We start from the raw sequence: 24,633 nt of genomic DNA, 5'->3' as shown, positions 1-24,633 counted from the left end.
GTGTGTGTGTGTGTGTGTGTGTGTGTGTGTGTGTGTGTGTGTGTGTGCGTGCGCGCACACGCTCATGTTAAATCCAGGAAGGTCAGAGAAGATGATCAGATTCCCTCTAACTGGATTTATATGCACGTGCCTGCAAGCTGCCCTGTAGGTGATGGGAATGGAACCTGGGTCATCCACTGAGCATTCTGGCCAGCCTCATCATATTTACTTACTTAATTTCTTTTTCTTTCTTTTTTTGAGGCAGTCTCATGTCACCCAGGATGGCCTCAAATTCATGCATGCAGTCGAGCATGAGCCTGAGCTCCTTGTTTTCCTGCCTCTGCCTCCTGAGTGCTGGGATCATTAGGATACACCACTGTGATATGCCTGAACTCCTTTCTTGCAAGTTAGGAAAAGCACTCGCTGTGGTGGCTCACACACACCTTTAGTCCCAGCTCTTGGGTGGCAGAGGTAGACATATCTCTTTGCATTTGAGACCAGCCTGGTCTACAAAGCAAGTTATGGGACAGCCAGGGCTGTCAAACAGAGAAACTCTTCTGGAAAAAAAAAAATATATATGAAAAGAAACACGTGCCTTCTCAACTGAGCTGTAAACATAACCAGCTGGAAGGAGGAGCACCGGCAGAAACAGGACAAATGAGAGAAAACAGCAGATGTGTCCAGAGTTCTGAGAGCCTCGGTAATACTCAGGAACCCACACTGTTACACATCCTTCTTCTGAGTTATTTCACAGTGAAAAGAGGGAAACATGTAGATTAAGACCAGAAGAAAAGTGCTTGTTTGTCAGAAACATTTTAATGTATAACCTGAGCACTAACCAGTCATGTGAATAAGACATCATCCCTGCCATCACAGTTCAGAACCTGAACTTTGCCAAGTATCATAAACAGGCCATTTTACCTGTATGCTGTCATAATAATCAGTGAGGTTGTATGATAGATATTTCTATTCTCTTTATTTTGTCCATATTATTAGCATATTTCTAATCTTTTGAAAAAAGTCAGGGCCGGGCTGTGGTGGCGCATGCCTTTAATCCCAGCACTTGGAAGGCAGAGGCAGGCGGATTTCTGAGTTCGAGAGTTCGGGACTAGCCTGGTCTACAGAGTGAGTTCCAGGACAGCCAGGGCTACACAGAGAAACCCTGTCTCAAAAAAACAAAACAAAAAAAAAGTCAGCCATTGAATATATTGTATCTGTAAACTGAACTATAAGGTTCTGTTATACTGATCCACACAGAAATGTTTGAGACATTTTATGAAAAGCAGAACAGTATTTGATACAATGTCAAGTAAGTTAATCTGATTAGCTTTTTCCTTTTTTCAGTTTCTACCTCTGCCCTACTTTGCTCCATCACCTTTCCATCCCTCTAGCCCAGGGTATAGAGTTTTGTGTTTGTTTATTATATGTTACTGAGGTTGGGTATTTGAGACAGGCTCTCATTAGTTAGCCTAAACTAGCCTTGAATGCAGCTGCCTTGCCTCAACCTTCTAAGTCCTGGCATTACACTTACAGTTGTGCACCACTATACCTGGCTATTGTGTTATTACAGGTTTAGTGTCTAGAATACACTTATCTAAAATGTTTCCAGTTTTACAGTTTTTCAGATTTCAGAATATTTGCATAGATTTTTACCAGTTGCACATCCTGAATCCAGAAATATGAAGTATGGAATGATCCAAAATATGAAACTTTTTGAGTGCTAGAATTCACTAAGTTTCACATTTCAGATTTTTGACCTACAGATGCTCAACTTATAAAATTTGCTTGTTTTTCCTGTTTGGTTTTGTGTGTGTATGTTTGTTTACTTGTATGATAAACAGCCTTAGCTGTCCTAGAATTAGCTTTGTAGACTAGGTTGGCCTTGAATTCACAGGGATCCACTTGCCTCTGCCTCCCAAGTGAATGCTGGGATTAGAGGCATGTGCCTCCATGCCTGCTTTTGTTTATTTTTTTTAAAAAAAGTTTATAATTGTGATGGCTTGAATAAGAATGGCCCCTAGAGGCTCATCTATTTAAATGTTTAATCACCCAGGAGTGGAATTCCTTTAAAAAGATTAGAAGGATTAGGAGATGTGGTCATTTGGGATGGGCTCTGAGGTTTCAAAAGCCCATTTCTCTTTCTGAGCTGGGGATAGCTCTCAACTCCTTCACTAATACCATGCTTTCACCATGCTACCCAACACGGTAATGAACTAAGCCTCTGAAACTCTAAACAAGCCTCATAATTATAAGAGTTGCTATAGCCATGTCTCTTCATAGCAACGGGACAGTGACTAAGACAATTCTCCTTAAATAGATTTCCTCATTTACATTAAAATAGAATCCTTCGTGGGACTGGAGAGATGGCTCAACAGGATATGCTACTCTTGCAAAAGAGCCAGATTCAGTTCCTAGGGCAGCTCACAGCCATCCTTAACTCCAGTTCTAGGGGATCCAACCCGCTCTTCTGACTTCTGCAGGCACCAGACACACATTAGGTACACATACATAACATGCAGACAAAGTAAACATACATATAAAGTAAATCTAAAGATTGTTTTTTCTTTCAATTTCCTTCTGAGTTACTAACAAAAAGTTACCTGCTTTTGGTATAATCTCATTATGACTATTTTCTAGGTAGCACAGAGCTGACGGGCAGCACCAATTTAATCACACACTACAACCTGGAACAGGCCTATAATAAGTTCTGTGGGAAGAAAGTGAAGGAGAAGCTAAGTAACTTCCTGCCTGACCTGCCAGGGATGATTGATCTCCCTGGCTCCCATGACAACAGCAGCCTCCGCTCCCTCATTGAGAAGCCTCCTATTCTTGGTGGCTCTTTTAATCCGATCACAGGGACCATGCTGTCTGGTTTCCGCCTTCACACTGGCCCGGTGAGTCTCTTTTTGGGGAGTAAGAAAACAAATGGCCTGAAAGGCATGGAAGTAGTTTTCTGTCCAACTCTGTTCCTTCATAATTTCTGAGAACAGATGATGGGAGAGATTTTCTCTCTCTACTCACCTGGACCTTCCTTTGTTTCCCTCAGTTGCCAGAGCAGTGTCGTCTGATGCATATTCAGCCTCCCAAGAAGAAGAATAAGCATAAGCACAAACAGAGCCGTACCCAGGATCCTGTTCCCCCAGGTAAGGAGCACCTCTTATCAGAGACACTGGCTCAAGTACGGCCTGGCCTTTACAGTTAAGCTTAGTTACTCTGGACTCCCAGATTTTCCCTAAGAAGGAATTCATATAATGACATTTCTTGGGCAAGTAATGACTTAGCACAGGTGTTTTAGCACACCTCAGTATCCTTTCTGGACACTTGAGAAAAATAGTAGTTAGGATTTCTAGAGTTAGATTTCCCTATAACCTTAGGAGTTTATATAGTAGATCTTAAGCTCAACAGGTTATAGGCTCTTAATGGCTCTTAATGTTTCCTACAGAAACACCATCTGATTCAGATCACAAAAAGAAGAAAAAGAAGAAAGAAGAGGATCCTGAACGGAAAAGGAAGAAGAAAGAAAAGAAGAAGAAGAAGGTAGGGGCTGTTGTGGTTGAAACCCATTGAGTTTTCCCTGTGTCATCTTTTTTTTTTTTTTTTTAATTTATGAATACATGTGCTTTCCCACATGAGTGCAGAGGCCTGAAGAGGGCTTAAGCCCTGGAGTCAGAGTCACAGGCCTATGATGGTGCTGGGAACTGAACTCAGGTTTTGTACAAGACAGTACATGCTTATAACCACTGAGCCATCTCTCCAGCCCCTTATTGATAATTTTTAAGATAGTGTTTCACTAGATTGTCTAGGCAGGCCTTGGACTTTGTAGTCCTTCTGCCTCCATCTCCCAAGTAACTGAGATAGCAAGTTTATGTTAGCAGGCTCATCTTATTTATTTAGATTTTTTTGTTGTTTTGTGACAAGGTTTCAAGATGTATAGTCTTCGCTGGCCTGGAATTCACTGTGAAGACCAGGCTGGTTTCTACTTCAGAGATCTATTTGCTTGCCTCCAGAGTGCTGGGATTAAAGGCATGCACCACCACATCCACCTAGGTCTTTTAGTTTCTGAATGTTAACTCTTTTCTTTGTTTTCTCCAGAACCGACATAGTCCAGACCACCCAGGTATGGGCAGCTCTCAAGCCAGCAGCAGCAGCAGCCTCCGCTAATAGTACTACTGGACTTTGCCAAGGATGGCTTTCCTGTGATACTGAACCTGCTGATAAAAACTGTCTTCCAGGCACTTGGACCCTGTTGTGGGGGCATTCAACAGCTGGACAGGGGCCAGCCCCTGCTGTGCATGTGACTAATACACTTTAGAGAAGGGCCATGCTTTTTTATGGTTTAGTCCAATTGGCATTTTCATGGATATCCTTTTTACAAGAAAAAGGATCTTTTTTATCTTTTTTTTTTCCCCTTCTTTTGTGTAATTTGATTCCAGGACTTCAGTGTTTTGTTTTGTTTTTTTTAAAAGCATGTTTCATAGACTGACTAGTATGGCTGCCTTTTAAGAGGCTAGTGCCATTCTATTTGAGTCAAAGTTAAGGACAAGGCACTAAGATGCAAGAGATTTTGGATCTTGCCATCACATTATTTCCTTAGCAGGCTAGAAAATCAAAATGAGAATAGAGAACATGGTCTGAAAACAACCTAGTTTGCTAGTGTTTTCCTACCATAGGCACAAATACTTTGCTGATTATGCTCAGAGCAAAGTGCCTGGATGATCTTCATCTTCCATCAGGAAAGCTGACCCAAATAAGGTTTATACCAGTGTTTATATACCACAGGGAACTGGTAATCCACATTCACTAGTATATTTTAGCAGGAAAAAACAACTAGTATTTATCTCATTATGCCCAAACCTTTTTCTGGAGCCTGACCCCTAAGACTTGTGTATACTAGACAAGTTTATATTTTCCTTTCCCTCCCTCCCAGACTTTTTTTCTCTACATGCTTTTTAAATGAACCTCTGGCAAGAAGTTTAATGCTGGATTTGGTTGTTTTGAAAGTTTTTGGTTTGGATTTTTTTGAGACGACATCACACTATCCCAACCCTGGCTGGCTATGAAGACTAGGCCCCAAGCTTGAGAGACCCATCTGCCTCTGCCTACCAAGTTCAGGGATCAAAGGCATATACCACCATGCTTAGTTGTTTTTACTTTCTAAAAGGGAAATTAAGGAATAACACAAGAGATTTCAACACACAGGATGTTTTTGTTATGAAAAGCTAGGTTTTTCTCACCCAGCAAGGCATTTAATTTGATAGCCAGAATAAAAACAGGACCAGAGAATGAGGTTTCCCTTTTGACTCCGTAAGACCATTCACCCTGCCTTAACCAGACAAAACACAAGTCAGGGGAAACTGGTTAGATCAGGATTTATTTTATTCCTTGTTGGTTTAAAATGGCTAATCAGAATAAAAAAATTAAAGGGTCTTTGTATAGAGGCTGGAGTCTTTCCTGTTTAAAGGTTAGAACCCAGCTACTACCCCCTCTACCCAGCACCATATTGAGGTGGGCTAAGGGGTAAACCCCAAGGGACAATTGGAGGGGCCTAGGCCTGCCACTCCTTCTCTCTATCCCATTTTTGGCATATGATGAAAAATATTGCTTTTTGGATTCTTCTCTCCTGGCCTTGGATTTTAAGATTTTTCTGTAAATTATAGGGAAGCATTGAAGGGGCTCACTGAAGCCCTCCACAATCCCTGTCCAAAGAATGGAGGGCGGGAGGCCTGGTGTTTCTTAAATTAGGCCAAGCTCTCTTCCTGATCTCCCACCACCATGATGGAACTGTGACCCCTTTCCTAGGGAAACTAGATGTGAAGGAGCCTAAAAAACTCTCCAAGTTCTTTTATCTGACTGACAACCCCAGATGTACTGTTTTTTTCCTAATCACTTAGCACCAGCAGAGGGTGCTACTTCCTTAGTCGGTAACTGGGACAAACGAGAGGGAACCATGGAGAAAAGGAAGACTTTAATGTCTCTCTTTTCCTGCTGGTCTAAGGAAAGGGAAGAATAAAATCCCCCTCCTTATATATATATATCTATCTATATATCCCTCCCTTGTTTTCCCATCCCAGGATAGATATATAATTTCTTTGATATTTATAATATATATATATATGTACACACACACCTGGTAACGGAGAAGAGGAAAAAAATAGAATCCGTAACAATAATAAAAAAAATTATTTCTGGTTTAAAAATGATCTGGTTCCCTCCAGGGCGAGCAATTGCACAAATGTCCACTGAGTCTGGTCCAGGGATCAAGGAAGGGGAAAGTCTTAAAAGATCAAAGGAGGGGGAGGTGCCACCCCAGTCTCAGGGCCCCCAACTCTCCTTAACCTCATGGCATTTTGTAAAACAAGCCTCATCCTCTTGGAATCAGTGGTTTAAAAAATGTCCATGCAAAGTAGGGGAGCCCCTTGAGGGAAGGAAGGTGGCCACCTGAGGCCCTTTGGTGTAGGTGCAGAGGTGTGGGGGAAGGGAGGCGCCAAGATTCATACAGAAATCTCATAAGTAGTGCCACCCACCCCTGACACCTTCTTGACTCCTCCCCTTGTGGGGCTACTGAGAGCTGGCTGGCCTGGGCCAGGGGAAGCTGAGCCTATACTCTTGGGCTGCCCATTGGATTTGCTGTAGGTGGTCTTGAGCTGTACTTCATCTCTGGGGGAAAAAGAAGAAACAGACATCAGGGAAAGATGCACAAAACACGCACAAAACACATACAAAATACACACAAAGGGTCAAATATGAAGGTGGGTGAGCTTTTTCACATATTTTCTTACCCAAACAGTCCAGTCCCTTTTACTTTATTGGTATGCTTAAAATAAGACTGATTTCTCTTTCTCCCCAATCCATTCCTAACCACAGCTCTGGTATACTTAATTTCTGGCAAATAAAACTTTTAGGAAGGCAGTATTAAGGGAATATTATCAATCTTCAATCCCTTAAGGAGGAGTTGTTCATAAAGGCAATCAAATGTGAAGAGTTCTCAGAATCCCCAGAGTCTACCTATACAAGAATCATGTATAGCCAAAGGCCTGATGGCTTCTGCTAATTAAGCTGAATGATAAGGGGGATAAAACAAATACTTACTTGGGTGTCAGTAATGGCTGCAATGCTACTTCCTCTGTCTCAGAGACACCAGATGGGGCTTTTTGGCTGCTATAGGACATCGATCGGCCCAGGTAGGGGGCAGTTGTGCCTGGTTCAGGGGACCCTAATCCCCGGCCTCTTAGCCCATCTGGTTTGCCAAAACGGGGGACAGCTGGGCGTCCCAGTGGAGTCTTGCTCAAGGGTGATCTCTTGGAATCATCTGAGGAGGAACTAGTACGGGGGGCATGGCCTGAGCCTGGTGTTGACTGAATGCCTGAGTCTCCCAGGCCTGGTTCTTCCTCACGGCCTGCAAGTGGAGGTGACTGTCGTAGCAGCTTCTCTCGTTCCTGGAGGGAGGCCACAATGTGGCGAGACAGATTGTCATAACGGACTGGTGAGGGCTCTCGGTGTGGTGGACCAGTTGGCAGCAAACGTGGGTGCCTCTCGGCTTCCCGTTGCTGGGCCAGCCGGGCTGACAGGAAGGGAGAAGTGTAGCCTAAAGGTGGGTCTGGCTCAGGCCCTGCCTGTACTGACTCAAAATCAGGGCTGTCTGAAGGAGTGAGTAGACTGTCATATGATAGACTTCCATTGCGTGTCTGATTGGCCAGGCTCTTATAGGAGGTGGAGGTGGTGCCCTCTGAACGAATGGATTGCAACTGGCCCAGCTCAAAGCCCGTGCCCTGAGCTGACTTGAGGCTGGAAGATCGTGAGCCACTGGACAATGGATCAAAATGAAAGCTTTTGCCAAAAGTGGGAGACCGGAAGCTCTCTGGTTCCAAGCTGGGTTCTGAGCGGTAGCTGGGATGGCGGCTGCTATCTGCAATTGAAGTTGGCTCCTTCAAGCTGTCTCCACGACTCAACTGTGGAAAATGAGTAAAAACAGTCTTAACACTCCTTTTGATAGCTGCCAGACACCAGAGCCCAGAGACCCACTGAAGAACAGAATTACATGCCAGTAGTATACTTCAAACTTGGACATCATATGGTTTGCCCTTAACTAAAACCTGTGACTTGGAACAAATACCTTATTTTAAGATGCAAGAAATGAGGCTTACAGAAACTAAGTAACTTGGCAGAAGTCATTTCTCAAATCAGATTTGACACTAATTAGTGGTTTTATCTAGTATGCGTCATTGCTCCTTTTTTGATGAAAAACACAACAAGGAAATTCAATTCCATTAATGCCAATAATCAGTAAATGCCCTTGGCTTTTACGTTCCCTCCTCCCTTCCTCCAGAACTAGCATAGGTTATGACCCCACTTCTTAGAGTACACAGTACCTTGGCGCTGGAGGAATGAGGCATGGCGGCTGATGTGCTACTGCTGCTGTAACCTGGCCGATACTTGTACATGGTAGGTGTAGGGGGGCTGTCCTTGCCCAAGAGACTGCTATCTACAAGGGGAAAACCCAGAGAGACTACTTTTAGTAACATTGATTCTTTTAACCTTTATGGGGTTTCTGAAAGTACAGGGAAAGGACATGGTAGAATCAAGTATACCTAATAAAGACAAAGTCTAAGGAACAAGATTTTGTTGTAGTCTAAAGACTCAGCTGGGCCTTGTATCCTTAGATACAAGCCTATAGTCCCAGCTACTCAGAAGGCTGAAACAGAAGGACAAATGCTGAGCAGATATACACATGAAAGCCAAACGCCATATACATATGATAAAAATTAAAAACCAATGATAAGGCCATCTGTGGTAGAACACCTTTAATCCCATCACTCAGGAGGCAGAGGCAAGCAAATTCCTCTGAGTTCAATGACAATCTGGTCTACACAGTCCTTGTTTCTTTGTTTTGTTTCATTTTGTTTTTCCAGATAGGGTTTCTCTGTGTGGCCACATCTATCCTGAAACTTTGTAGACCAGGCTGACCTTGAATTTAGAGGCCTGCCTGCATCTGCCTCCCTGGTGACCCACCCACTAAAGGCATGAGCCATCATTGCCCGGGAAGGGGGCAGAGGAGTGATTTTTTATTTTTTTAAGAGCAAAGATCTATACTAGTTTCAGAATTTACAGTGGGAAAATGCATCAAACATACTAAGAAATTCTCTGATTCAGGCAAACTCTCAAAAAAGGCCTAAAGACCTGAGTTCAATTCCCAGGATCCATAGTGTAAGGAAACAATTTCTGGAGATTGTCCTTTGATCTACCCACTCACCGCCACCACCAATGTACCACACACACACACACACACACCATCCACATACACAACATAAGATTGTAAAATGTGACTCCCTGTAAAGTCCAAATCACTGTCTATTGCTAACTGGCATCCCTCCCTTTCTAGCTATTCAAAGAAAACTGCTCAAGTATTATCCACCGGGTGTTCTCAGTCATAATTCAACTATTACTTCCTAGTCCTTGCTCTTTTTCTCCTCAGCTTACATGGTACCTCATTCCTGTCTTCTATCTCTAGGATCTCACAGATGAAGGCAGCCCTTACCCTCATTAGTAGCCAGGCTGAGGTGTGTTCGAAGCCCTGTGTATCTGCTCAGGTCCGGCTTAGGAGGAGGTGGAGGTTCCGCATCTGCAGACTGGCTCTCTGTTATCTCTAGGCTTCCCTTAGACTAATAAATGAAGAGAGGGAAATCATGTAAGAAAACTGCATTAAGGTAATATTAAGTCGGCATAATGTAAATACTGGGACAAGAGTCAATTTGGGAATAGTAAGGACAAAAAAAGTTGAGTGTTTATCATCTGAAAGACATTACATCTTATGAAGACATGAAGAAAATGGCTCAGTGTCTATTGTCATAAACTTGAAATCTAATGAAGAAAATATCTGTATTTAAGTGACTTTAACACAAAGATGTACATTCAATGCAAGTGTCTATCTCTTTGCCATGGGTGAAATTCCCTGGGTTTACCTAGCTTTACTTTCCTAATTTCTCACCTTAGTCCTCCTCAGTTCTCCCTGGATGCCATTATCCATGATCTTCACAGTTATCTGCCCATCTGACACCTCTGGTCGAAGGAAAGGAGGTCTGATTACAATGGTCTTCTCTTTCTTTGGTCTCCCCAAATACCTGTGTAGCAAGAGTGAAAAGGCTTTCTTTCACTTACTATTTCATTCAAAATTTCTATTTGCATACCATCTAGGAAGCATTGTGAATATACAATAAGCAGTCATGGGCTGAGGTATATAGCTCAGTGATAAAGAACAAGACCCTCAGTTTAATCTTAAGCATCAAAAACCAGTCCTATCAGAGTAGTGTAAAAGTTAGTGGTAAACTAATTTAATTCAATGAAAATCTTCAGCAAGAGTAGGCCTTTACAGGCAGGTATCTAGCACTGTGAAGTTAAATTGTATACATCCTCAGTTCTCTAATGCCATTAGCCATACCTAAACAGTATCAACTGAACTCAAAATTCACCAAAAGATCAGAATGTCTCTTCCTTGTAGCACTCACCATTCTAAGAGCAAACCCTCCCTAAAAAGCCATTTTCCATTAAACTCCCTTTATTCAGAACAAGCCCAAAGGAGACAAAAGTTTAAGCAAGAATGAACACTAGTCCAAGGGTGTGGATGTACCTGGGTGCTGGAGAACTGCAGAGGACACGGCTAACATTGTTACAGCAGCCATTGGTGAAAGGATTCACACCTCCCCGGAATTTACCTGTAACCTAGGAGATAAAGAACCAGGTAGGTCAGACTATGCCAAAAGGCAAATAATTGTGCAGCTACTCTTTCAGGTAAAAAATTGATACTGATGATTAAGAACAGAGGTTCTAGAGTGAGGGTTCTCAGTTCAAATTCTAAGTCTACGTCATGGAAACTGACCCCAATATCAGTTTCTTGTATAAAATGGGGTTAAGTACCTTTCTGAAGAAACTAAAATCCACAGATGAATTCCCTTATATAAATGTGTATAGTAACTGCAAATAGCCTATGTACACTAATTCATCTCTCCATCATTATACTATTATACTATACCTAATACAGTATGCTATATAAAGAATTATTGGGGGACTGGAGAGATGGCTCAGTGGTTAAGAACACTGACTGCTCTTCCAGAGGTCCTGAGTTCAATTCCCAGCAACCACATGGTGGCTCACAACCATCTGCAATGGAGTCTAATGCTCTCTTCTGGTGTGTCTGAAGAGAGCAATGGTATACTCATATACATAAAATAAATAAATTATAAAAAAATAATTATTGTGTTATTTAAGGAACAATGCTAAGAAAAAGGATGTATATATTCAGTACTGATGTGATTTTCCCTCCAAGTCTATACCATCTATATTTGATTGAACCTGAAGAATCCACAGATAGACTGACTGCAGGGTAAGACCAGCAATTAAGGTTAGCTACTATTATAGCAGAAAAATAATGTTTAAGCAGTACTATGTATTTCCTAAAGTCTGTCCCAACTCGATTCTATAAATTCACAGACTAAATATTTAACAGAATTAGAACAAGATCATTTCTTAAGGTCATTTTTCTTCCTTTTTTGAGACAGGGTCCAAGTAAATCAATCCTATTGCCTCAGTTTCCTAAGTAAGATTACAATCCTGTACCACCATTCCCAGCTTTAATTCTAGTTATTGAAGACCAAGGCCTACTTCATTCACTTTCCCCACTACTGTTAATCTCTACATCATCACATTAAGTATTTTCTAGTATTCTATTTATGGAAGTGTTATGTTCTTCACTAGTAAGAGCTTAAGACATGCCCTGTTCAGTCTCCTGACAGTTCTTTTTACCTGTTCATTGGTTGTGCGTCCCCTAGCCACCAGCACCACATGAAATCCTGTGAGGCCAGCTACAGGGATGAAAAATAAGCCAGCCACACACATCACTGCCATTCTGATTCCAAGTAGTCAAGGAAAACAGAACAATGTTATCTTGCTTTCCCCAGCTCTATTGTGACCACTTCCCCTTAACCTTTCCTGACTCAAGGATTGGACTTGCCCACCACCCCCCATCCTATAAGCTAAAGGCATTCAAGGATACGTGACAGCGGTGCGGACCCCTGAGAGTTCCTCTATGTGATAGAGGACATAAAGGAGGCCAAAGCCAAACACACCCATGATGTGGGCTGTCAGGGAGAGGAGGAATAGGAAGAAGTATCTGTAGTTCCTGCGACCAATACAGTTGTTCACCCAAGGGCAGTGATGATCAAATTCCTAGGAGCAAAAAAGATACAGAATAAAAGGCATTCTTAAAACAAAGCACTAGGGTTAGCCTGATGGTTCACCAGATAAAGGTATCTGCCACCAAGCTTGACAACCTGGGTTCAATCCCTGGGACTCACATGACAGAAGACACCCAATCACTGCAAGTTATCCTCTTACCTTCACACATGTACCAGACACACATGTACACCCACCTGTCCAGCCCCCCTTCCCCCACGCATAAAAAAGAAAACAAAGAAAAAACAATAGCCTCCACCCAAAAAAGCAGTATTAAATCCCTTCTGTTGAAAAGAGGAACTAAATAACAACTTAAAGTTTTACTTTTAGATCATTTAGTTACAAAAATTTGAAAAGTTTTAAAAACTTAAATTTAAAAATATTCAAAGCAGTTTCTCTTTGATCTATGTTAACCAAAAGACCTTCTGGAGGTTGGCCAAAAGCCAAATTCTCAAGTTGATCTAAAGTTTGACGTGGTGCTACAAGTCTACAACTCCAGTACTTGGGACACAGGAGGATGGCCACAAAAGTTTGAGGCCAGACTGGTCTACAAAATGTGTTCTAGGCCAGTCAGGGCTATATGATTTAAAAAAAAAAAAAAAATCTATTCAACCAAAATGACAAATGTTGGTAAAACATTCAAGATTTATGGGAATTAAAAAAAAAAACACACAGAAGGAATAACTACAAAAAATGGTACTAAACACAAGGCCATGCTTTTTGTACAAGAGATTAACACTAAGTAACCACAGGATGGATGGCTGAAACTGACTCTTGGGGTCAGGAAAGCTGCTATTGGAGCTAAAGCTTCCTGTGTAGTTACAGAGTTCCTGCTCTGGCTCTCATGTGCTCCACTCAGCACACCATTGGATTCGGCTGAACCATGCAGGTTAGGCAGCTTGGCGGCAGGACTATGCTTCAAGAATCTACTTTAGGGACTACAAAGATTGCTCCGTGATCAAGGTATGTGCTGTTCTTGCAAAGGAATTTGAAATAGGTTCACAGCCCTTACATCAGTCAGCTTACAACTTCCTGGTCCCTGGCCTCCTCTGTCACCGACACTTCATGTGCAAATACCACAAATAGATATAAATTAAAAAATAGCCAGGCAGTGGTGGTGCACGCCTTTAGTCCCAGCACTTGGGAGGCAAAGGCAGGTGGCTTTCTGAGTTCGAGGCCAGCCTGGTCTACAGAGTGAGTTCCAGGACAGCCAGGGCTACACAGAGAAACCCTGTCTTGAAAACCAAAATAAATAAATAAATAAATAAATAAATAAATAAATCTTTGTTTAAAAAAAATTTATTCTGGTGGGTGCAAGACAGCCAAGTGCTTAAGGGCTCTTATTGCTCTTTAAGACCTGGGTTCTGGTCCTAGCATCCACATGGTGGCTCAGATCCAACCATCAATAATAACTTTAATTCCAGGGGATCTAATGCCACCTTCTAGCCTCCTCAGGTACTAGGTACACACAAAAATAAAAAACAAAACTTTTTAAAATTTATTTTTAAAGAGAGAGCTGGAGAGATCTTCCAGAGGACTCAGGTTCAGTTTCCCACATACAGGCTCACAGCTGTCTGTGAGATTCACTTTTAGTCTCCAAATGCACACAGTGCACAAATATAGATGTAGGCAAAAAATCCATATAAATAAATAAAATAATAAATATTTTAATTAAAAAAGAACCTACTATTACAGTGAGGAAGACAACTTAAGATAAAGAGTCTCATCCATCCAGTGCTCTTACCTCCACACAGTTGTCACAAACACTGCAGTGGGAGCATCTAGGAGGGCGGTAAAAGCGGCAGGTGGCGCACCATTTCATTCGCACCTGGATACCCTTGATCTCCACTGTTTTGTAAAGAGGAGCTCTGAAATCATCTTCTTTGTCTTCATCTTCTTCGGCTAGAAGAGAAAAATTTAAAAACAACTATGCCAAACTATTAAGTACTAGGAACATAAGATGTTCAAAACATAGCTCCTTAAAACGTCTTTGTGTGTGTGTGTGTGTGTGTGTCTGTATGTCAGAAGAGGTTGTCGGATCCCCTGGTGGTGCTGGAGTTATAGACAGTTGTGAGCTGTGAATCCAACTCAGGTTCTCTGATATCTTTCTAGCACCAAAACATAGTTTCTTAAGTACCTTGAAATGATGTTATATTTTATAAATCCACAGTTCATATCATAATGCATGGTTAAGAACAGAAGTTCTTCCCTCATATCAGGGATAGCAAGAATATATATTCTAAATTTTTTTTTAAATGTAATCATCCGTCTGTGTATATGTGTGAGCACATGTGTGTGGGGGTCAGAGAACAACTCTCAGGAATCAGTTCTCTTTTCAGTACAGGTTCACAGAATTGAACTCACATTGATTTTTATATACATGTGTTCACCTACAAGTATGTATATACACCACATGCATGGAGTACCCAGAAGCTACAAGACGGGATCAGATCCCTTACAGTTACAGACTTGTGAGCCACCATGTCAATGATACAAATAAAGCCTGTGGCCTCTTTAAGAATAACAGCCTTCCTTCTTTACTACTTAACCAAATAAATAAATCTTAAAAAAAAAAAAAAGTAAAATAAGAGCAATCTGGACTGGAGAGATGGCTCAGTGGTTAAGAGCACTGACTGCTCTTCCAGAGGTCCTGAAATCAATTCCCAGCAACCACATGGTATCTCACAACCATCTGTAATAGTATCTGATGCCCTCTTCTGGTGTGTCTAAAGAGTACTCATATACATTAGATATTTTTTTAAAGTATCTTAAAAAAAAAAGAAAAGAGCAATCTGTTAATGGATCCGGATAACTTTCCCTAGTTCCCCCTACTTTCACAGTGATGCTGGCTATAAGTGAACACTGATGATCTTGTAAAAATGCATTAATATTTTAGTTACTTTTTGTCCTTATCTATATATGTATTAAAATTCAACAAAAAATTTATCTAGGGCTGGTGAGATAGCTTAGTGGATTTCTGAGTTCGAGGCCAGCCTGGTCTACAGAGTGAGTTCCAGGACAACCAGGGCTACACAGAGAAACCCTGTCTCGAAAAACCAAAAGAAACAAACAAACAAACAAAACAAAAAAAAAAAGGCATGTGCCACCACACAACCCCCCTTGTACTAAATCTTTAATTAAAATTTATATTTAAATAAAAAATTATTTTAAAAACATGGCAGAAATCCACCATCTAATGAGTAAGAGAGACTGGGAACTATTAACTAATGCTGTGAGATCAACTCTCCATACACTACAAGAACACAGATGAGGAAGTTTATTCTGCATTGGGAAATAGGGTTTCCCAAAAGAAAGGTGCTCAGAAAGTGATATACATGTGCTGATTTTCCTTGGTTTACATATTATGAATTTATCTTAAAAGATAATTTACATATCAAAATGCATAATTACCTTTCTCCCCACAAACAAATTTCTGGCTCCAAAGGGTCCACTCTTCCCCCTCCCCCCCAAGACAGAGTTTCTCTGTATAGCCCTGGCTATCCTGGAACTCACTCTGTAGACCAGGCTGGCCTCGAACTCAGAAATCCACCTGCCTCTGCCTCCCAAGTGCTGGGATTAAAGGTCACCACTGCCTGGCAGGGTCCACTCTTTTAATTCCATTTTTCTCCATACTGTTACTCAAACTCCAATTTGCCTCTGCCCTGTTTTCAACTACAAGAAAACATCCCATTTTGAAACAAAGAATATTACTTTCCCCCCTCATATGCAGTAGGCAATTTTTATCTTTATAATTAATCTAGAAATAATGTGGGAAGAAAAAATAAGTGATAATGCAGGCATTAACAATGAAGTTTTCAGCCAGACATGTGACAAACCCCTTTAATCCCAGAGGCATGCAGATCTCTTGTCTATGCACAAGACCTTGCCTTCAATCCCCAGACATCTTACTACTGCTATAGATACATACTACATATAAATAAGCCTAATAGTGACATATGTAAAATTATGGTCTGTTTTTCACATATGGTCTTACTACATAGCTGTGGCTAGCCTGAAAACTACATAAATCTGCTGGCTTCTGTCTCTCAAAAGCTGGGACCAAAGGTGTGCAATCAATCATGCCCAGCTCATATGTAAAATCTTCAGCTCTGTAGCTGAAGCTACATGATGTAGCTCTGTGATGGTTACTGTCTAACATGTGCAAATCCCTGCATTTAATCCTCAACAATGTAAGAAAACAAAAAGTCCTTATAACACAATATAAGAGTTCTCTCTGGACTATGAAGTTACATGTAGCATTTGTCTCTGCAATATTCCTAAACAAAAATTTGACTAAAGGCTAAAAAAAATTTCTTTTAGCTGGGCAGTGGTGGTGCACGCCTTTAATCCCAGCACTTGGGAGGCAGAGGCAGGCAGATTTCTGAGTTCGAGGCCAGCCTGGTCTACAACGTGAGTTCCAGGACAGCCCGGGCTACACAGAGAAAACCTGTCTCAAAAAACAAAAAAACAAAAAAACAAAAAAACAAAAAAAAAAAATTTTTTTAAATGGCCAGTGCACGCATGCCTTTAATCCCAGCACTAAAGAGTCAGAGGCATGTGGAGCTCAGCAAATGAAGCCCACCTGGCCTATGGAGGGAGCTTCAGGACAGCAAGGGCTACACCGAAACCCTGTAACAAAAAACCACATTAAATTAAAAAAAATTAATTAACTAAAGATAAGGAATCTCCCTCTGTTGCCTAGGCTGGCCTCAACCTGGGCTCATACAACTGTCCTACCAAAATGTCACGTACCATGGTCTTGGCACAAAATCTCATACACATCCTTTAAACAGGAAAGTCAAATGCTTGGTATTTTAAAATTTCTGATTTTCCACATTATCATCTATAAAACTCAACTCATTTAACAGCAATAATTAGTCTCATCACTTATCACACACACGCACACGTGCACACACATACACAAAACTCCCTTCTGAACTTAGCTATTTGAAAGTAATGACCTTAAAAAACATTTTAAAAGCTGGGCAGTAGTGGTGCACACCTTTAATCCCAGCACTAAAGAAGCAAAAGCAGGTGGATTTCTGTGGAGTTCAAGGGCAGCTTGGGCTACAGAGTGAGTTCCAGGACAGTCAGGGCTACAAAGACACCTTGTCTCAAAAAACGAATAAGCAAACAAGAACAAAAAATTAGAAAAAAAAAAATACAAATGGTCATCACAGCTTCCCATATAGTAGGCTACTGAATATCTGATGAATGAATATTAATAACTCACTAAAACATCCTCCCTTGGTTTTTAGGCCACAAACTGTCTCTCACAGAAATCCCAAATGGGGCTGGAGAGATGGCTCAGTGGTTAAGAGCACTGACTGCACTTCCAGAGGTCCTGAGTTCAAATCCCAGCAACCACATGGTGGCTCACAACCATCTATAATGAGACCTGATGCCCTCTTCTGGTGTGTCTGAAGACAGCTACAGTGTATTCATATATAATAAATAAATAAATCTTTGAAAAAAAAAAAGAAGTCTTTATAAAAAAAAAAAAAAAATAAAAAAAAAAAAAAAAAGAAATCCCAAATGATCAGTAACACTGAGGCAGGCTTTGGAGTACAATAACGGTCAGGAAAACCTCATCTCATTTGCTACTCAAGTCCACTTAGAAAATCATCTTATACTTGCGAGGAAAGTAGATGTCATTAGTAATAGCTTTTTGCTAGCTCATGGTCGCTTTACCTCTTACTCATGATAGTTCTTCGTCTCATCCCCTTCTCAAAGAAGGGCCTACTCCCTCCACAAGCAGAGAACTTCCAATATGCATCGGAGAGGATCCTACTTCTCTAGAAGATTACTTTCAGTTTTTCCTATTATTCAATTTAGGCTTCACATTCTTCTCTAGCTCAATCTCCTCATGCTTCTGTCTTGTAAAAAGTTTGCTTCTCCCTTAAAATATTCTTCTACCATCTTCTACCAACTTTGCTTACTTCTTAAAAAAGGAAATCTAATACTTGCTGACTGCTTGCATTTTCCATTCACTGCCTGCAAACAACTGTAATTCAGGTCTATCTTCTCCTTACATATACATAAATACACTACTTAAACTACTATTAAGATAAAGTTTTCAGCCAGGTATAGTGCTTCATACCTGTAATTAGAGCACTCAGGAGGCTAATGCAGAATTCAAGGCCAACCTGGACTAGAGTGAGAACTTGTCTAAAAATAAAAATAATTTTTTAAGGAATCGGTTCTTAGTAAGCAAAACAAAGGGTGATTTTGAGTTACTATACTAGTAATAAGTCAGTTACTTCATGAATTCTCCTTAACGTTCTCTTTACTTTCTCCTCCTTCTTGTTCAATCCCTCTTCAATGGCTATTTCTCCTATACTCATAATAAAAATGGCAGAACTGACCAGGTCTTACCTCATCTCTTTCCTAAACTGACTCTTCTTTCTCTAGATAATCTTCCTCCTGCTGTTTCAAATACCATAGCTGCATATTCCTAAAACGAAGTATTTAACTCCTACTATTCAATTGTCCACTGCATAACTGTACCAAGGAATACCTCAAATTCATTATTTAGGTCTCAAGAGTATAGTGCTTATTGAAAGCCTGGGTTCAATCCTAGCATGGAAAAAAGAAAAGCAAATATATAGCCTATTTAACATTCAGTTTATAAAAAACAGCATCCAATTTATCTCCCATGCTATGAACCTTGAAACTACCACAATAAAACTATCCTCTCCCACCTAAGTGCTACACAGGCCTAACCTTGTTTAGCTTCTGAATTCAGACAAGATCATGCATGTTTAGGGTGGTGTAGCAGCAGATTATTTTTTACTCTGCTTTGCCCCATTAAGCTGTCATAAATGATTCTATTGAATCTACTTCTGAAAAAGCTGTAATTCTAGTCTTAAATTCAAATTTTCATCTAGTTTATGTTATTGCCAAAGCCTGTACAGTGTCTGCAGAATTATATTTTATAAATTTAAGACATCTTTGGTATCAAAGGAAGAAGTATAATATATTTATCAGAGTCTTAATTGCTTACTTGTTTAATTTAGCAAATGAAGTCCTTTACAACCTGGGTCAGGGTTTCTTTTCTGGGCTTACCATATACTACACTGTATACAACTCCAGCCTTGATGACGTCATCATTCCATGGGCACAAGCTTCTATATATACTTCCTTTGCCTGAAACTGCCCTCCTGTCCTCTACTTGGTTAAGTCTCTCACCCATTCTTAGCAGAACTTCACTAATTTCTATGAGCAAATAACTACACCTGTGTCTACCTTCTCAAGAGACCCTTACCCATACTTACTTTCTCGTTTGTACCTAACACCACTCGGTATAGAAGATCTAAATAAATTTCTGAATGAAACTCAAAGATTTGACCCAAAGAAGCAGACCAAAGTGCAACCCCTATTCAAGATGCTATTTACAATTGATACCTGTTGAGAAAGAAAAAAATCAGTTTCTCTAATGGAGTGACACTGGGTATCAAGCTCAGGAGCAATAGTAGCCCAACACAAAGCAGACTCCAATTTGCCTGCAAACATATTAGCTTAATTTTGTTTTGATTTTCCTTTTTTTTTGTTTTGTGTTGTTTGTTTTTGAGAGGAAAAGGATATGAATTTTCATGGGTAAGGAGATGGGGTAAGATCCTAGAGGAGCTGGGGGGTGGGAAAGAATACAATCAAACTATAAAAAAACTTTAAATAATAAAGGTCTGATCCAAAATGAACCAAATTAACTAGATATTGTGATATATATTCTAGTAACAGTATCCAAGAATCCTACAAGCCCAAAATTAATTGTTATCTGCCCAAATAATTATTGTTAATAACAACAGGGAGCTTACATGAGAGTACAGAAAGATCTTACCTCGGGGGAAAATTCCTGGGTCCATAAAGGTGGCCATGCTGAAGTTGGCCAGCACAAAAAGAAACATAATTGCATTGTAAATGGGCACTGCAGGTGACACATACAGGCTTAGTCCTGGACACCTGTAAACAATAAAGAAAATAAACTCCTTTGACACCAGCACAAATCTATAGAGATTCAGCCTTCTTACATATATGTAACTCTTAGGTGATTTACCTCTGACATCTCAGATTACCTTTATCTTTCTTATCCATCAGTATCCCAGTTTCCCACAAAACTGTTCAGTTCACAGCAGAATAGACAGTCTTGTATTAAACCCCTGCATCAAAGTCTGGTTCTTCAGAATCTTTACACAGCCTTACAATGTATCCTTATCTCCTTACAAACCAGAATCAAGAACTAGGGATTGACTAGTGAATATCAACTACACTCCTGTCTCTGAAGCAACTTAATGTTTTTGGACCCATCTCTCATTAATGACCTGCTTAATACCCAAAGCATGTAGATGCTACCTGCCTCTCTAGCTGCCCTTCCATCTTTACAGATAGCTTTGAAACAATTTCAACTACTTTGGGTTTCTCCACTGTCACCTATCTAGAGACTAATTCTAATGGTTAAGAATTGAAGCCGGGCAGTGGTGGTGCACGCCTTTAATCCCAGCACTTGGGAGGCAGAGGCAGGCGGATTTCTGAGTTCTGAGTTCGAGGCCAGCCTGGTCTACAGAGTGAGTTCCAGGACAGCCAAGGCTATACAGAGAAACCCTGTCTCGAAAAAAACAAACACAAAAACAAACAAACAGGAATTGAAAATAGCCGGGCGGTGGCACGCCTTTAATCCCAGCACTTGGGAAGCAGAGGCAGGTGGATTTCTAAGTTCGAGGCCAGCCTGGTATACAGAGTGAGTTCCAGGACAGCCAGGGCTACACAGAGAAACCCTGTCTCGGAAAAAAAAAAAAAAAAAAAAGAAAAAAAAAAATAATTCTGAGCACGGTGGCACACACCTTCAGTTCCAGCATTAAGAAGGTTGAGGCAGGTGAATCTCTGAGTTTGAGGCCAGACTGGTCTATGGAGTAAGTTCTAGGACAGCCTAGGCTACACAGAGAATCCGTGTCTCAAAAAACCAAAATAATAATACAGACAAGAATATGTATCAAAAGGCCGGGCAGTGGTGGCGCACGCCTTTAATCCCAGCACTTGGGAGGCAGAGGCAGGTGGATTTCTGAGTTCGAGGTCAGTCTGGTATACAGAGTGAGTTCCAGGACAGCCCGGGCTATAAAGAGAAACCCTGTCCAAAGGGGAAAAAAAAAAAAAAAGAATATGTATCAAAACACAGAAATTAAGTTAGGCACAGTAGTGCACACCTGTAACACCAATACTTAGAATTCAGAAAGCACAACTGCCAGTTCAAGGTCCATGCAGGCTCCATAGAAAAAAACGCTCACTTTGGCAGCACATAGACTTAAATTAGAGTAACACAGATCATCATGCCCTCTATGCAAGAATGACATGTAAATCTGTAAAGCATTTCATAAAAAATAAAGAACAAAGAACTAGATTCCTCTTGACATCTAAAAATGGAGCAAAGAATGAGAGGAAAAGTTAAGACAATTTTAGATGAAACAAATTCTAAATCCTATGGAAGGCTTGGTGAGAGGGTCACACATATCCAGTATTCATAGCATTCAAATCAAGAGACATGCTTTAGATACCTCTGACAAGAAAAACAATAAAGAGTGCTAATGTAAGTCTGACTTCAGGTTCTTTTAGAACCTAACTGTGAATAGAGAGGCTGTCCTCTTTTTTTTTTCCCCAGGAACCAGTATTATCTCTTGTCTCAGCTCAGAAAGAACTTCCTCTTCACTACAAGACATTGGCTAAATACCCTAATCTGCTTTGTGTGGTTGAGAATTTAATCTCCAGAATAAGGACAGCATCTGTCCTTGTCCCTTTTATCCAGACAGTTAGAAGATAGGAAGAATTTAATGAAGGAAAAGATGGGCCTAGAATAACAAGACAACACTGATATCTGAAATACAACTTAACAACAGTCAAAAAGGTGATCCATTCCCTTTAAAACAAAAAACACAACTGTAAATAGTGATGCAGGACAGTTTAGAAGTAGTGGGCTTCTTAATTAGATATAAATAAACCAGTGGGACACAAATCTCTGTCACTACTATCCAGTTTTTCAAAATCAGCCATCCATTTAAAAATGTATAAATACTACTAAATACTATTTATGTGCCAGGCTTTGCAGCTAGTAAACATTAACAAACTCATTGCTTCTCTTTACTGGGCTATATAGAATTGGGAATCATAATAATAAAGACAGCTGTCAAAGTGAAAACATCCCTTTAGCCACAGTTCCACAGTATTCACAGAAAGGCCCTTCCTTTGTGAGCACTTCTGCTCAGAAAAGATGTTCTCATGTCATGGCATGAGCTGGAGTAGAACACAGGAAGGAAGAGTCACTGCAGAGCCTACTTCCCAGGTTTCTCATGAGGGAATGAGAGAAATTGAAAACCAATCATCCAGGTCAGAGCCCCTCCCTAGTACTTAGCTGTCCTTCAATTTCCGCCTAAGGAAGAAGAGAAAGGGTGACTCACTTCACTCCTACAGCCTGGGAAGATAATTAGGAGGAAAAAATAAATTAAACCTTTAGAACACTGAGGTGCTTGTGATTTAAAGTTCTTAGAACTGGTCACTGTAGCCCCTCAACTCAGAGCCTAATCTGGTCTTTCTTTTTTCTTATTATTTTCCTGCTCAAACAGGGTCTCTTTGTGTGGCCTATTTCAGCCTGGAACACTAGAATACCCTTACACTAACTTTGGAACTTCTAATATTCCTGCCTGCTTTAGCCTCCTGGGTGATAGTATTACATTCAGGCTGTGCCACCACACCTGGCTCAACTCTTGATCTTTTAGATCCCACCTTTTCTTCAGTGACATTTCCAACAAAATAAATCACCCAATTCCTTGTGTATCCTGTCAAACTTTACCTTTAAACCTCTATCAGTACATTTCAGTGAAATACATAATAGTAAAATTGAGTCTATTGTTAAAATAAAGACTGTCCCCACAGTGCCAGAATCTTAAGTAACTCAAATAATTCACTTTCATGAACAGTATCTTCTAGACTCAGACTTGCAGCTTCTAGCCTTAGGACTTCAGCTGAAGGAACAAACCACCTCAACAATCTGTGAGGAGCAAAGCCTGTTTCAGCCACACCCTATGTTCTACTTGTCTTGAGGAAAAGCTTTCCATGTTTTAGCACTCTGCTAGATTCTAAGATGACCACAAGTGGCCTGTTTGAATCGGTTGCCTTTGATAGAGAGAGACATAGCCAACCTAAGGAGAGAAGTTAGGACTTGTCCTCAGCTCTGTAAGTAATAATCACAGAGCATGAGAAGTTTAGGGAGTGGCTGCAACTCAAGCTGAGTCACTGATGGGATTCCCAGACATAAACCACCCCAGGTAGAACAGGTTCTTCTGCCCACCCATTCATTATGCCTATTTTCAATGCCAAGTAAAAGGGGAAGTGGGGGTTTCAATTGACACTCTCCTGAAATCCTGTTCCCTAGAACTTCTAACACTTCCTACTACTTAAAAGAGGAAAAAAAGAGAAAAAGTCAAATTCCTAGAAAGAAAAACTCAATCAAGAAGTTTTAGATTCTAATTCTTTCTCAATTCACAGGAAACTATTAAGCTTGCTACTTGTCATGTCAGTTGTGTACTACACACATGAAAATAAAGGAGCATGTATGAAAAGATGCTAAAATTCTTTTGTGGGGGAGAAGGAAGTCCTGTTCATTGTTTGAGACAGGTTCTCATTATATGGACCAGGTTGTTCTCTTACTCAAAGATCCATCTGATTGCCTCCCAAGTACTGAGATTAAAGGCATGTGCCATGCTTTGCTACTTGAATTCTTTTTAAATCAGCATGAATCACACTGAGAATTCACCAGATACAAGACACAAGAAAAATCATCACTATCGTCAATTATCATTCCAGCTCTGTCATCCTTAATCCCATCTCCCCTATGTGAAGTACTAGAGATTCAAGGACACTTAAAGCTGAGGCACTAAGCTCCTAAGGAATATATGTCCATGCATTCGACCCCAGCCTAGCGTACTGCTTGAGCATTTGTTTAGTGTTTCTTGATGAGAAGGCTAGAATGAATGCCCCATTTCCAGCCTAGAATTTCACCAAGGAATGTTCTGTAAAGCTTCTATAAAACAATTTGTCCTCTCAGAAGTTCCTACTTTCTCTTTACACTTGCTTTTTCTATACCCTGTAATTTCCAGCAGCTGAACCATGTATGCTGTAGGACCTGGGCACTTATTCCTGGATGAGGAAAACCACACAGGAAGGAAAGGAACAACCATGCTTCCTTCAATTAATGCCCCAGATCACCAAGTTGTTCACACTCAAATCAGATGCTAACACCTCCACAGGAAAGGAAAGGGAAAGGGGAAGAGGAAAGGGAAGAAGGGGAAGGGGAAGAAGGGGAAGAAGGGGAAGAAGGGGAAGAAGGGGAAGGGGAAGAAGGGGAAGAAGGGGAAGGGGAAGAAGAGGAAGGGGAAGAAGGGGAAG

The 24,633-nt window shown here is 40.7% G+C and overlaps 2 protein-coding genes across 3 annotated transcripts in view; one reads left to right on the top strand and one right to left on the bottom strand.

The window, feature by feature from the left end:
- Med19 (mediator complex subunit 19) overlaps positions 1 to 5,412 on the top strand; it is an 8,755-nt gene extending 3,343 nt beyond the window's left edge. Inside the window, exons 2-5 of the mRNA XM_028763056.1 lie at positions 2,617 to 2,873; positions 3,026 to 3,122; positions 3,422 to 3,516; positions 4,072 to 5,412. Coding sequence (XP_028618889.1) covers positions 2,617 to 2,873; positions 3,026 to 3,122; positions 3,422 to 3,516; positions 4,072 to 4,140 — 518 coding nt within the window. The 3' untranslated portion in view covers positions 4,141 to 5,412. The remainder of the gene's footprint in view (positions 1 to 2,616; positions 2,874 to 3,025; positions 3,123 to 3,421; positions 3,517 to 4,071) is intronic.
- Zdhhc5 (zinc finger DHHC-type containing 5) overlaps positions 5,324 to 24,633 on the bottom strand; it is a 28,141-nt gene continuing 8,831 nt past the window's right edge. For both annotated transcript variants that reach the window (XM_028763055.1, XM_028763054.1), the window contains exons 3-12: positions 20,042 to 20,163; positions 13,949 to 14,106; positions 12,026 to 12,198; positions 11,776 to 11,878; positions 10,604 to 10,695; positions 9,965 to 10,097; positions 9,515 to 9,638; positions 8,349 to 8,461; positions 7,069 to 7,928; positions 5,324 to 6,636 (exon numbers count right to left, since the gene is read on the bottom strand). In XM_028763055.1, coding sequence (XP_028618888.1) covers positions 6,471 to 6,636; positions 7,069 to 7,928; positions 8,349 to 8,461; positions 9,515 to 9,638; positions 9,965 to 10,097; positions 10,604 to 10,695; positions 11,776 to 11,878; positions 12,026 to 12,198; positions 13,949 to 14,106; positions 20,042 to 20,163 — 2,044 coding nt within the window. In that variant the 3' untranslated portion in view covers positions 5,324 to 6,470. The remainder of the gene's footprint in view (positions 6,637 to 7,068; positions 7,929 to 8,348; positions 8,462 to 9,514; positions 9,639 to 9,964; positions 10,098 to 10,603; positions 10,696 to 11,775; positions 11,879 to 12,025; positions 12,199 to 13,948; positions 14,107 to 20,041; positions 20,164 to 24,633) is intronic.

The sequence above is a fragment of the Grammomys surdaster genome, unplaced genomic scaffold, assembly GCF_004785775.1.
Source record: "Grammomys surdaster isolate TR1022 unplaced genomic scaffold, NIH_TR_1.0 136, whole genome shotgun sequence".
NCBI lineage: Eukaryota > Metazoa > Chordata > Mammalia > Rodentia > Muridae > Grammomys > Grammomys surdaster.
The sequence above is the reverse complement of the archived record's forward strand: the minus strand, read 5'-3'. Positions and strand labels throughout refer to the sequence as shown.